At 40.3% G+C, this 14506-nt stretch overlaps 1 protein-coding gene across 1 annotated transcript; it reads right to left on the reverse strand.

Annotated features, from left to right (window-relative positions):
* Positions 1-97: 97 nt before the first annotated feature.
* Positions 98-12299, reverse strand: pou1f1 (POU class 1 homeobox 1). Its single transcript, XM_023291983.3, has 7 exons — positions 11515-12299; positions 9026-9187; positions 8032-8130; positions 3371-3631; positions 3039-3203; positions 2293-2353; positions 98-2193 (listed from the first exon to the last, which is right to left on the reverse strand). Exons 1-7 carry the CDS (start codon positions 11648-11650, stop codon positions 1953-1955), a joined length of 1125 nt encoding a protein of 374 aa, XP_023147751.1. The 5' UTR covers positions 11651-12299; the 3' UTR covers positions 98-1952.
* Between the last annotated feature and the right edge of the window lie 2207 nt (positions 12300-14506).

Here is a 14506-nt window from a genome sequence, read left to right on the forward strand (position 1 = left end):
TGTATGAAGGTATAAGTTTCTAGTGTTCTCTGAACACATGAAAAGTGAAGAAAAATACAAGGAGTCAGTTTTAGATCTAAAAGGTGTATCTTTAAGAGCAGCAGTGTTAAGGTTAAGTCATCTGTGAGACACTTCTTAGTAGCCTTAAATACAGTGTGTCTGTAACTTTCCACTCTGCACGCTCAGAAATGCGACAGCAGTCAGTGACCTCACTGCATTTATTTCCCCTGATAGCACTCCGGTTATACAGCCGTACATTAGTCACAGTAGAAACTGCTTGTTTCTGAATTAAGGTGTCTTGTAGCTTTATTTATGAATCCCCCATGAATTGTACAGTTCATGCTGCACACTCGCTCTCCTTATGTACGTATTCGCAGGTTAATATGCAGCACTGCGGGAAAAATGAGAGATGGCACATGTCATTTTTCAGTAGACACAGTTAACTGTCTGCCACATATGAGCTGAACTGATTTAACTTTCAACTAGAAACTTAAACGGACAATTTCTTAAAATAAGAGCAAAACTTTGTACTAACCATCTTTGGCATATTTATATTTCCAATCAAGCTGAATCAAGATGTTTCATACCAATCTGTCTAACAGTCTTTTATGACATATTTTCATTAAGTCAATCACCTTCTGGCTTTTCAGGACACTAATTCCCTGCACCTTGATGAACACTGGGTATAATACTAGGACCAGAATTTGTCAGGTGTTCTGTTTGAGACGGTGTTTCTGCTTTATTAAGATGTTTCACATCAGTCATCCCAACCAGGTCAGACTCATGACAGGCTGACGTTCTTGTTTGTGTGACACTTTGTCAAAGCAGCAATGGCAAAAACAAAACATCAACAAATATGAAAAATTAAACGGTGGACCACAGATCCATTTGCTGTCAAAAAGTTTCACATATCTCCTGACTTTAGATCATAAATCAAAGAAGCTGCATACAGTAAAGTAGACCGACTCAATATATTAGCTCTCAAATAAATAGGCTGTTGTGAAACTTTAAATATATTACTGTTTGGACTACAGCTACATAAAATTAAAGAAAACACTTTTCATAAGTCAGTGACAGGCAGTTAAAAAGACACACAGGCATCATCTCTAATCATAAAAATCACACACACACACACACACACACGACTAAATAAATGCAGATGTACATGTAGAATACTTCGTTTCATTGACAGGGAAATTTTCAGTTTGTCATGGAAGAAAACAAAGGACAAAATCAAGGACAGTGTTGCTAAGGCCTGCTTTCAGAAAGGCACAGAGCTGATCTTTACGAGCACTCGTCTGCACTCCGGTGCTGACGGATTAAATTAGATCGGGTCTGTCTGGTTAATACACTTTTAGCATTCATATAGAAATCTGGGCACTGCCAAGATTCACTGCATTTAAATGTCAGGACTGGCAGCAGCAGCATCAAGCCAGCAGTTCATACGCAGCTAATGAAAACCTTCCATCCTCACAGTTTCAACTTCAAACAAGGAGAAATAATGGCTGGGTTGCTCTTTGACATTTCTGTATTTTCTTTAAATGGAATTTCCTGGGACATGGTGGGATTAAAATACTATAGAGAAGCATTTCTATTCAAGTAAATAAGGAAGAAAAAATCAGACAATCGGCATTATAAGAACTGCAAAAAGGGATGTCTGTGCAAAGGAGACAGACATTTGCTGCTGACAATTACTCATGTTCTACAGCAAAATTGAGATGGGTTTGTTAAAGTTGATATATAATGAGAACTGGAATTCAGGGAAATAGTTTTAGTGCTTCAGCAGCTGCTTCATGCAGGATGAAGGAAGTTTTTATTGTTTTCTGTTGAGTAATATTCTCCCATGTTACACTGGATTCATTGCTGTCAGACAAATATCACATTTTCATTAGCTGTGGTCATAAAGGAGCCTCAGTCAGCGTAGAGTTGACACTCTCAGTGTGAACTTTCAATTACGTCATAGGTCTTTGTGATTTACTCATCTGCGCTATGCAGTTTGGGCTGATTTTGGTCAAACAAGAGCTGAGATTGAGGCTTGTTTTCACGCGTTTCTCCCTTTGGCGTCTGTTGCAGAACCAGACTCTGACCACCTCCTTCTCAAGATGGAGGCCTTTGGCGATCCGAGCTATTTCCTGAGAGGACGGCTTGCTTTTCTCCACAAAGCTGCGCTCCAGGGCCTCCTTAGCTCCAAGGCTACAGGGTCAAACAAGAGGCAGAGAACAAAGGAAAACCATGTCAGACTAAAGTTATTGAACAGTGCGTTGTTTCATGTTCGATCCTTACGGTACACACCTGATAGTTGTTCTCCGTTTTCTCTTCCGCTCATTCATTCCTATTTTATCATTGTACAAGGCTGCAGGAAAGTCAAAGAACACGTTACATGAGCATAGCTTTTTTAGTAAAGATATAAAGATACATCTTTTAAGCACTAAGGTGATAAAGTGACTTACTTATTAGCTGAATGCTAATCTAATCTGAACTCCAGGGCATTTAATGTTTTATTAATTGCCAAATGAAGTATCATCATGTAATTGTGACTTTCATAATGCTTTCTTAAACTTTCTGATTCCTAACTAGAGGCTTTGGTCCATTTCAAGGTGACACAGCATTAATCTGGTGATCATGAGGCGATTAAAAGAAGATTAAAAGATTATAAGAAGGTGGAAACTTTTGCCAAACACACATGCATTTATTTAACTTTTTTCTTTGAATGCTTGTTATTTTTCCTCGTTGAATTCAAGACAGTTTCATCTTTTCAGACCTCTAAAAATAATTCAAATGAAGCAATATGAGAAGAGAAAATCTCTCCCGGGTGGAACGGCTCACAGAGTCAAGTACAAGTCATGTCCAAGTCACTTTCCCATCTTCATAATCATGCAAGAAAAGCATGAGTTTGATACCGATTTTTTATGTATTTATTTTCTGAAAGATACAGATACTGTCACACAAAATCAAAAGTGCAGGTTTGGATAAAGATTACACTTAAATAAACACTCTAAATGGGGGTTGATGGAGTGGAGTGGATGCGTGTGACTCACCGCCAGCCAGCTCAGCCTCGTCAAGCCATTTAGCCAGAATGGCCTTGAGTTTGCAGGCGTTCTTAAAGCTCAGCTGCAAATTTTCAAAGCGGCAGATCGTGGTCTGGCTGAACTCTGAGCCGTGCACCGCAGCAAGAGCCTCGCCTACATTTGTCTGAGTGTAGCCTGCAGGTCAAAATGAAGCAGAAATAGAAATACTTTATAGAACACACACAAACACAGGAGCTGCGAGGTGGGTACAAACACAAAACCATGTGTGGTAAAAGGGTGTCTCATGGGTGCATTTGGACAGCGAGATGGTTTTAAGTTATTTTTAAAGTGATCGTACTCACCGAGTTTGATCCTCCGGATTTTGAAGTCGTTTGCAAACATCTCGAGCTCTCGTATCTGTGGGGAATCCATGGTTGGGGCATCCTCTGGGTCCCGCATGTTCTTCCTATGGGCGTCACTTTTCATCTCTGCACTGGGGCCTCCAGGGGCCTCATCAGTTGTTAGGAGGGCCGAGGGCAATGATGAGAAACCGTGGCTCAATGCACAAGAACCACTACTTAATCCATGATCTGGAAACTTGTACAAGCAAGGCGTGAGAGACCCTAGAGAGAGAATGAGAGAGGGAGATGGCAGAAAGAGGGAAAATTGTTGGTGAGGGTCCCTCAGACCAGCAGACATGTTGTGAAATCTGCAGGGCCGCTATTCCCACGTGTCCTTAGAGCCTGTATTTAAACACAAAAAAATGTCCCCCTGGGAAACACAAAAACTACTGCTGGGACCTAGAAAGTAATATTTCAGTTTTCTGTTCATTCCTCATTTTACTAGAAGAGAAAATCTATTGTGTTTCAAGATAAATGTAACAAAGTGACAGTTTATTTACTCCTTTGAAATGAGGGTGAAACCAAATCAAACCCTTCCGCTTTTCTGTTTCTTCAATTTTGTGAAACACTATGTTGACCATGTACAGAGGACACTATCGACAGACACACAGTGACAAACGCTGCTGTGTTTGTACAGATTTATATAGTATAGAATCGTTTTTTTTCCCTCTGCCAGGGTGATGGTATGACACCTAAGCCAGTCCCATTTACTGATTAAAAAAAAAATAAAAGGGTGAGATGAATTTGAAAAAGCTAGAATGTGACATGAGTGCTCAAATAATTTGAATAGGTATTCTTTCCCCTGTCACTTAATACTATTTATCCCAGCTTACCCATAATTTATCAAACCCTTTTCCTTTCACAGAATCCTCTCATTCTTGGCTTCAGTGTTTCAGCACAAAGCCGAGTCCTCTTCTTCTACTTGTGTGAAAGGGTCTCTAGTCAGCGCGAAATGAACATTGCACAACCGTATGAAAACCAGTTTGTAATACAGTTCTTGTGTAACACACCACCGTCTATAACCTTGGTTTTCCAGATTGTTCATCATTTCTACAGGTGGCTGTTAATGTCAAGTGGGTAGATGGAGTAGAGCTGGTGGCTCCTGCTGCCAATCACCAACAACAGATCCATGACATGTGACTGTCAGAGCACCATATGGGTGGATGACTAATTGTAATGTGGAATGTGATGCTATCCTTTGCATCAACGCTTTGCATAGCTGCAATGGAAAATAAAAACAATTGCGCTGATTAACTGTGCTAGGAAATATGCCAACTAATCTATCAATAGACATCATATAAGATCAGACATTAGAAAAAAAAAATCTGTCATGAGAAACCAACAACTTGTCCAATCCAATCTTTGCCATTATGAGTTTTTTATACTATCACACCTTATTTCTGAAACACTACCTATAATGAGCAAGGCAACACTCCCCTCTTGTGTTAAAGGGGTTGCAGTGCAAACTATTGTTCGAGAGCAAAAGCAGCATTCATAGATCCAGTGTCGATTAACTGGATTGTCATTGTGTTACACTGATATATTTTTAAGTATTTTGCAGAGATACTAAACAGGAGAAAGTTTCTTTAACAGCAAACAAACACTCAGGTGTTCATTGGGTACATTTTGTGAAAATTAAAGCAGCCTTGCAATAAATCCTCCTTTTTTTTTTAGCTGAAACAGCTCCAGAGGGGTTGAGAGAGACATTGATTTACATTTATCAACATTTTGGATCTTTTGTTTATGTGCTTCTTAGCTGAAGGTGTCTAATATTTTGTCAACACCATTAATATTACTGAGGGTGTACTAAATGGTAGAGTGACAGATTTTATTTCCCAACAAGGCTCCCCTGGCCTCACCATTCATCGACTTTGCTTACAGCAATGATTTCTATGTATTTCTACACATCCACTTAGGATGAGCTGCAGCCCGACAACTGCTTCCCTCATTTAAACTGAGCTCATGCAGCACATACTGACGTCTTTTCTACTGAACCTGAAATGACACACTGGAACAAAAGCTTCTACAGAAACCCTGATCTAACTAAATGTTGCTTGAGAACAGCGATACTTGAGCCATTTTGGACTGCGGAGCTGCAGCTGGAATACAGAATATTGACAGAAATACTAAATGCAATAGCAGGCTGGGCTTCCAAAAGCAGAGAGGAGAAAAGGAAGCTATGATTGAACCGTTGCATTGTTCCGCTGAATCTATATACAGGCTGGAGAGTAATGTGACAGAGTCTAAAACTCGAATGCATCAGTGAATTTCTCTTGCATTGGAGGTGTCAGAGAGAGGTTGAAATTCCTCTCTCTTGAAATTGCTTCTTAAGGCTGCAGCTTCAGTGTACGTCTGCCTTTGCTGGGTAGCTTTCAAAGCCGTATCCATGGAGCTTAATTGGTAGATGCCTCTTAAACTGCTGTCAACTGAGATATCGCTCTTAAAATCAACAGCAGAAAAGTGAGCAGACTGTGCACGGCACGCCTGCACCTTCAAGCTGTTTACTATCGGTGAGAAGGGATTTGCGGCAAAGTCTTTACCCCTGAGAGCAACAACAGTTCTTGGATGATTCAGCTGGATGCATCCCGTTCTCCCCACTGTGCTGGCCAAAGAGAGGAGGCCTTTCCTCGTCTCTACCTGATGCCTGCACTCATGTTCCCGGGGGAGTGCACATACAGCTATGCTGCAGTGAACACTGCTGTGGAGACAGACTGGGCAGCGAGCCCCGTTCGTAACACGTGGGCTTACTGGCTTTGTGAAAACACCTCGGAAGCCTCTGTGTACATGGACAGGGACCTTCCAGCTGCTATACATGTGCAGCGTCCAGAGAGTGTAGCAGCATCAACAGCTTTACGCCGAGCAAAGACAGAAAGCAAACAAACTGACAAACACACTGATTTGATACTGTAAGCTGCAATCATAGTATTTTCCCCAGTGATCATGATGAAATCACAGCATCGACTTTTTATGAAATGTAAAGTTTTGATGCTCAATGTCTTAGGAAGTAGCAGTCTGTGAACACATTTAACAGATAAGGACCAACATGCATTTGGAGCTGTATGTCTGCACTTTATGCACATAATCACCTTCATTTTACCTCTATTTTGGCATCAAATCAACTGCTTAGAAATATTTACAGCCCTTCAGCTGTTAAATCTGCTAGGGTACTGTATGTGTTGCCTTCTGAAGCTTAAAAATTACGTTGATCAAGTAAAAGAAACCAACTGAGGGGAATCACAGACGACATAATCCACTGTGGATTCGTAAGGCGACACCTTTCACATTACATTAAGTCACTTGATCCATTATTATGATGAATGAAAAGAGCAATTTTCTCTCTCACCTCAGCTCACACTAGTAGAGCACTGCTTAATGATATTAACTCTGTTTCTGCTCTTTCATCTTAAATATCCTTGTCCTTACAGCAGTTGCTGACCGGCTTGAACACGTCTTATTTTGTGATTCATCAGAGCTGATTTCTTCTTTTTTTTATATTTCTGAAGTGGTTTGTCACTGTTGTAGATGTTCCCTTTTTTTTCAAGCAAAAACAGCATCCTTTTGTCCTAAACATTCATCATCCCACATACCTTTTCCCATCCTGAGGTTTGTAGACAAAAGCTGCACATTTATCTCAAACAGAATGACTGACAGTTACATTTGTGATGCCTTCAGTCTGCAGTTTGATCACTTAGCAGTGGAGAAACTGGGATCATTAACGTGACAAATTACCGCCTGGTGGTAATAAGAGAGGACACTAGTTCCATTTAATGTTAATGTATTTCAACACAGCCTCTGACATCGTAGATAATACAGTTCCATAAGACCATTTGCAGGAAAGGGGATCAATTAAAATCTGACTTTTTTAGAAGCCTGTCTACAGAGAAGTTGTTTTATTTCCTCTGCAAACATTAATAGTTCTGCTTTTTGATCTGTATTTGCTCCCGCTTGGTTATATCATATGGAATTGTTCAGTCATTCTTTCTCTAACAAAGAAATGCATTGCAAGTTAAATTCTTTTTATCTACCTCAGACCTTGAAGTGTTGTTTACATCTCTATTCTTTTTTATGCTTCATTATTTTTGCATTTTTCTAAAGAATCAGTATGCAGGCAGCACCATACTGTCTGACAGAGTCTATCTGTTGGAGAAGTGCAAACACGAACTGCAGTGTTGTCACATTCTAAAGGATGTCTCCTGCTTAAACTGCTAAGCGCTGAAAAATCATTTTACTGCACAGCTTCAACATGAAAAGCTGCAAGTGAAGAAAGGCTATAGTATCAGCATGAGTTGAGGTAAGGCTCAGTTTTTAAATGAGCCTCTTTGGAACGTTGACCGTCAGAAATTACTGCCAATCCTGACAGTTTCCAGCAGTCTAACTCCAGTCCTGACAGGAGTCCAGGCACATGGCAAGCCATGTTTGAAAGTATGTGTTTAACAAGCGCGCTTAAGTGCTCGAGCGAGGTAATGAAGGCTGAAATTGATTTTGACTGTTAGCAGATTTGAAATTAAATGGAAAATAAACACATTTTCTGCTCAATTTACTGGATACGTCAGGCCAGGAGAGGGGATGAGCATGTATGCATGTCGGTGTGTGTGTGGAGTGTGTGTGCTTCTTATCTTTACCTTGCAGTGGGTTTGCACCACTCACCATGTTGGGGTGAGGGACGCCACAGGTCTGCAGGATACGAGTCTGAGAGATGCTGGCAGAGAGCATCTCCTGTGCTGCAGACAGAAAAACAGAGAGCGAGAGAGAGAGAGGCTTTTAGTAGCAAAAATCATCATTACTATACAGTGTAATCGTCATTGTCTGCAAATAATCATCATCAAAGCCTCTATGATATCCTTCACTGGTAAGCATTACTGTAATAAGCATGAGTTGTACTTTCAAGTGTGATTCTTTAATAAGAGATCTGATAAGCTGCTTGAAACCCAAACAAAAGCCTGACTGTACTCGTGTATCGACACATGACACGCTGTGAATCTGTCATCAGTGAGTCAGACCCATCTTTTCTGCATGCTAAATTTGAGACATTACTTTTAGTATGACAATTATAACCAGACAATGTCCACACCTGAAAGTGGATAATTCAGCAAATCTGGCAACACCAGAATGTATGCGTGACACTAAGTTTGATCCCTCCAAGGGCAGACATGGTTCACATTGACTGTGGTCATACTCGTCATCGTAATCTACAGCATGTTATTATCAGATCAATACCATTACCCTCCCCATGAATCATCATCGGCTTCTTTATTTAGTGCCAGCGTTGCAATTGTGGCTAAGTAACGTTTTCATCAGGAATGACCTGAATAATTTATTACAGCAAAGTTATCATTCAGACAGCACACGTCACTAAAAATGGAATTCCTCAGAGTCACTTTTTCAAGGCCACAGTTGATTCTTTAAATTCACAGACAACCCCAAACCAAAAGATATTGCAGGAAATATTGATATAAATGAGAAATATAAATGATGATATAAATATAATAAAAACAAATACCACTTCCATTTGCCAGCTGGTGCTTGATATTGATTTTGTTGATTGACTAACCCATAAACCAGCAATTTGTGTCGCTACCAGATTCATCAAATTCCTCCGTTGCCTCCTCCACTCACCTGCCATCATGCCATAGGTGGCCTGCTGGTTGCTGTAGTGACAGGGGGTGACTGGGTAATGTAGGCTCGGGGGGGTGTTGCCAAGGGCGTTGCTGAGTGAGGAAGGGGACAGATGCATGTGGGGACGCTTGGAGGTCTGACCCAGGGACAGCCCAGACGATACTGATGGAGACAAACGTGGTTACAATCTGAGCAGAGAGGAAAAAAACTGGAGAGACGATAAGGACAGAATCTGATCTGAGTGCAGCTATAGCTTTAAATACAATACAGGCAAGATGGAGTTTGGTAAATGATTGTATTGTCATCACCCATCAAAGTCAGAATCCAGTTCAAGATTGTTTTTATTAACATTGCTTGTATTTAATAACTAGTGTAGTCATATAAAACCTGTAGGAATGCGAGCTCCTCTGAACAGCTTTTGTTGGCTCAAGACAAAAGGAGAGTGACTTTATGAGGTTGTGGCTGATAAGCTGTGAAACTCTCTTCCATTTCATTCATGATCACTGAAGTCATTTTTATAAATCAGCTTGAGACACATACACTACTGTTCAAAAGTTTGGGTTCACTTAGAAATGTCCTCATTTTTGAAAGAAAAACATTTTCAATGAAGATAACACTAAATTAATCACAAATACAGTCTAGACATTGTTAATGTGGTAAATGATACTTCTAGCTGGAAACAGCTGATTTTTAATGGAATATCTCCATAGGGGTACAGAGGAACATTTCCAGCAACCATCACTGCTGTGCTCTAATGCTACATTGTGTTAGCTAATCGTGCTGAAAGGCTCATTGATGAATATAAAACCTTTGTGCAGTTATGTTAGCACATGAATAAAAGTGTAAGTTTTCATGGAAAACATGAAATTGTCTGGGTCACCCCAAACTTTTGAACCGTAGTGTATGTTCATATTTGCTTTTGCTTTTTTCTTGCCTCATTGTCTGCATTTATTGTCTGTTGCTCTGTCGTTTACTTACTTTTTATTGTGAAGCACATTGTGACATCTGTCCTTGAAAGGTGCTATATAGGTAAACTGTTGATAGCTGGTATGTGTTGTCATATGATACAACAATATCTATCATTTAGACTTCAATACAAGTGAACTCTTTTAATCGGAATCCCCATTAACAAGAATGATGTCCATGTTCTCACACACAATAAACCTTTACTCCCAAAACCCTGATTTTCTCTTCTGATCAGAAATAAATAATGTAAATAGCTTTGCTTCTGAATTCATTTATACTCTAAATAAGACAATGAAATGTCATTTACTCTAGAATCAGATAATAGTAGAGCTTCAAACTGCTGCATTTGACAGATATCACACCTCGCACAACCTTTTAAAAGCTGGTGTGAAATTACTATATGAGAGCAAACCAAGGCACAGGCTTCGACCATGGCTTTTCTTTAAAACTACTGCTTTGCTAAGTGTATTATTATAATTTTAGTATAGCGTCCCCTGAAATATCAATGTATTTATCTCTTTATGCAGTCTGATGTTCACTTTAAATGCTAGCAAATGCTTACTGGTGTTGTTAAGATACCCTCTGAGTTGGTACAGTCCCACTGACAAGCTGTCTTCAACATCAACAAAACCGCTGTACCATTGAGGACAATGGTACCATAATTAATACTTATTTAATTATTACACATTTCACAAGCTTTATCAACCATATTTAATGTCAATCATGGATTCACAAGAAGACAGGTCCGTAAGCAGAATGCCAGAACTGCAGTGTAGTCTTTGAGGAAAAAAATCCTCTTTACAAGCTATGTTTACCCCGCTGCTATATAAATGCATTGTATGAATAATGTTCTGCGTGATCTAATCCTGTCGATCCTAAGCTATAACAATCAGCAGGCACTAAACCCCCCGCCTCCCCAGGAAGTTTTCTGCACAATGCTCCATCATGAAAAAGACCTTGGGGAGTTTGTCATACTGATAAAACACCCTCGAAGCAATTATCCACTGAGTAGAGACAGCTGGGCCAAACTAGCTGATTAGATATATTTACATAATTTGGATTGGATTTGAATAAATGTATTTTTCAATTCAATTTACTCTCCCCATTGGCTGAGAAGACAACATGCCTTGATAAGTGTGTGCTAGTGCAACGACCGAGCCCTGTTGGGTCAATTAGAGCTCTATAGGAGCAACTGACTTCATGTATGTGTACAATCAATAGTAGGTAAATCCCTCCAGAGTGCGTTCATGCACACAGCAAGAAATGGCACAATGCCAATATCTTTTTCTCAAGTGGAAGATGGAAGCAAGTGCTAGAGGCCTGTGTTCCTGCAGCTGGGATTTAGCATCACAACAACATTACAAGGATTACGGTTCACATTAATAAGAAGCTTCCACTTGCCGCTTACTTTGCAAAAGACAAAGCTATTTTTGCAGAACAAACAAGCAACAAAAAGAAGAGATTAGACAAAAGGAAAGCTGTTTAACGTTACAAGATAGACGAACATTCAGAGCTCACTTTACCTGCAGAGACCATGCCGTGAGCGTGGGAGGTGGTTGGCAGACAGTCACTGGTGGAGCCATGGTGCATGAGGATTGGCAAAGGCGAATCCCCTGTCAGTGAGGTGAAAGAGTCAGCACCAAATGCCTGACATGCCATGTTTTTCCTGGACTGTCTAGAACGGTCCCAATGGGAAATTGAAGTTTTGACGTGGTCCCTTAACCGGTTTCTTGTCTTCACCTCCCTTTCTCTTGCTTTATTTCCTCTTGCCTCCCATTGCTGCTGTGCCTGTTGCTTCCTTTGTCTTCTCTAATCTCACCTTGTTTAAATCTGCTTCCTTGCCTTCCTTTCTTCTGACTTGTTATGTCTACTTTGTCTTGCCTTATTCCTTTTGTCTTGTCTTCTTTGGCCTTCTCTTGTTCTGCTTTGTCTTTTTTTTCTCCTGGCTGCGTCTACCCTCCTTTCACCTCGTGTATCGTCTTCTTGTCTCGTCCTTTTCTCTCTGGCTCAGTCAAGCATACTTCTCCCTTTAGTCACTTGGGAATGTGCAGGTAGAAAACTGTGATGTTACTTTTTTGCTCAGAGAGAAATGCATGTCAGCGCTTCAGCCAGAACTCTTCACAGATTTAGGCACAGCTCTGCTCTGAATCAAGACTCTCGCAGATGAATTGTGAGGAGCTTCAGGTTCAAGATACAATCGCTGCTACACCTACTGAACTGTGGCTCTCAGCTACACAGATTTCTCTCATTAAGGCCTCTACAGAGCCTCTCCCTGTCTTTTTCACTATTATAGATGGAGGCAAGCCAATGTCTGTCATACCCTCAGCATTTTTCTGCCCTTGTCTACTGCAGGTATTTATATCCCACCCACCTACGACCAACCACCCCCTCTTGACCTATGAGATCCCCTATTTCCTATCGAGCCGCTCACCCCCCACCTACCAATTCCACGTCGGTGCTGTAATTGCTTGTGTTTGTACTTACCTGCGTTCTTCTCATCTCGTTTCCAAATCCAGGATTAGGGTACAGAGCGGCTGAGAAACTCGATCCCCTCCTCTCTTCTCGCTCTCTCGCTCCGTCTCTCTCCCTGATTACAGGATTGTGTAGAAGCAATGGGAAATTGTTGTGAACTCTCAAAATGCTCATTAAAATGACAGAAACTTTTGTGTGATAATGGGTAGTATACTTCGGCACAGAGCGTTGATGCAAATTCTCTCAAACCAATTGTCTTTTCATTTTGCATGAGTGTCCCCTCAACTAACCCTTGGAAAATGCAACTTGGTAAAACGTGCTCTTGTTCTACCACAGACATCAAATTGCCCTGCAGGAGCTTTCAGCTTCAAATTGTGTGTTTTTTTAGGGGGGAGATGGGTTGAACTAGGCTGACCTATTTGCTGCTGTCCGCTCAGAACTAAAAGCTCTTCAGAATGAAAACCTTAGAGTGAGCGGACGAAAAGGTTACTATTGTTGCAGTATGGTGTCCATATTGTGTTGAATGCAGAGTGCTCCAGGTAAAGACAACACGTCTCATCAGGGTGGATAAAGGTTAATCTGGAGAGCGTGGCCGCCATGTGCGCTCTGTTGTGTCTGTTTGTATTTGTGTTTATCCTCAGCTCTGCTCCACTATTGTTGATGTAGGTGGGCAGCAGGTGGAAAATAGCTTGTGGGTGGCAGGCACGATTCAACTTGCTTAAGCACAGTGTATATTTGGATCGGGTGCACTTAGTCCTGCTGACAATGTCCTGCCTTAAAGTGCATTCGAAGCTTAAATTCAGTGACATGTTGACACACAAGTAAACTGCTGAAAACTCTGTGTTTTCCATTATAGGCTATTGTATGAAATTATCTGCTTATTCTGATTTGATTGCCACATTTGTGAGCATTAAAATCCTAATTTACACCCAAAGGTCGATGAACCGCGTTAAATGTGAATCTTAAATCAGCACAACAGTCTCAGCACAGATAATGAAAGTGTTTGTGACAAATGGCCACAAAAATTAAAACAGACTTTGACAAATCTCATTTCACCAGTTTGGCTTGGAAATAAACAGAAACCGAATCCACAATATTGCAAAGACAACTAAACATAATAGTGTGGGACAACAGGAAAAAAAAAGTCTCACGACACCAGCATTATACTTAAAATATTTTTTTCTCTGTCTTTCATTTCAGCCAACAACTCCCACTCAGGCTGAAGACCATCTTCCCAGCCGGTGAATGGTGGATTATTTTTGCACACACAGACTGAACCACCTCTGTTTTACAGCAATCTGTGTGCTCCTGTAAAAAGAAAAAAAAAAATCCAAGAATTTAGACTTTCCAGGACAAAGAACAGACCAATAAGTCTTTGTATTTGCTAAATAATAATGAATAGCGAAAAAGAATGAGCAGTGATGGAGTGTTTCAATGTCTGACATGCAAGTTGTGTTCACCTGACCTGTCCTGTCTCTGTGTGGGTGAACAGTAAATGCAGCCACAATATGCACTACTGTTTAAGAAAGTGCATCATTCCTAAAAATTGTAGCTGTTGTGTGATTATGTACATGGCAATATCTTTTACAGATTGCATCAGAAATGATTGCCACACACTGGTAGGGATGTCCTACCGGATCAGCTGTTTACTTTCACCTACATAAGCCCTGCAAAAGTTTCAGTTATTCCATGATGAGGTTTGGTGAACTTTTTATGTAGTTTTTCATGAAAAATTCTCCCTTTTAGCCGTAAGTATCATGTTTACCAAGACTACTCAAATTGGAACATTTTAAGAGTGCCTGTCAAGTTAGCTTCACCTTAACTAAAAATCTTATTTATAATATTATCAAGTTTTGACCTTAGTATGTGAAGTACTCTAATGGGACTCATGTTGTGTATTCGCGCTATTTAGTAAACCGTGGGTTAATTGAACGTTTAGTTTATATTTCTGTCATTAATGTACACACCATCATTAAAGAAAATGTAGAAATGTGGAATTCCTGCATGATAAACTTTCTCTGAACACCAGAAAGTTAAATATGA

Source organism: Amphiprion ocellaris, chromosome 11 (genome assembly GCF_022539595.1).
Source record: "Amphiprion ocellaris isolate individual 3 ecotype Okinawa chromosome 11, ASM2253959v1, whole genome shotgun sequence".
NCBI classification, from domain to species: Eukaryota; Metazoa; Chordata; class Actinopteri; family Pomacentridae; genus Amphiprion; species Amphiprion ocellaris.

Bases quoted from the DNA above. Each gene is read 5' to 3' on its own strand.
- pou1f1 (XM_023291983.3), bottom strand. From the start codon at position 11,650: ATGGCATGTCAGGCATTTGGTGCTGACTCTTTCACCTCACTGACAGGG. The intron at 3,204-3,370 runs GTGAGTACGATC...TTTGACCTGCAG, and splicing joins AATCCGGAGGATCAAACTCG to GCTACACTCAGACAAATGTA. The intron at 2,194-2,292 runs GTGTGTACCGTA...TTGACCCTGTAG, and splicing joins AAACGGAGAACAACTATCAG to CCTTGGAGCTAAGGAGGCCC.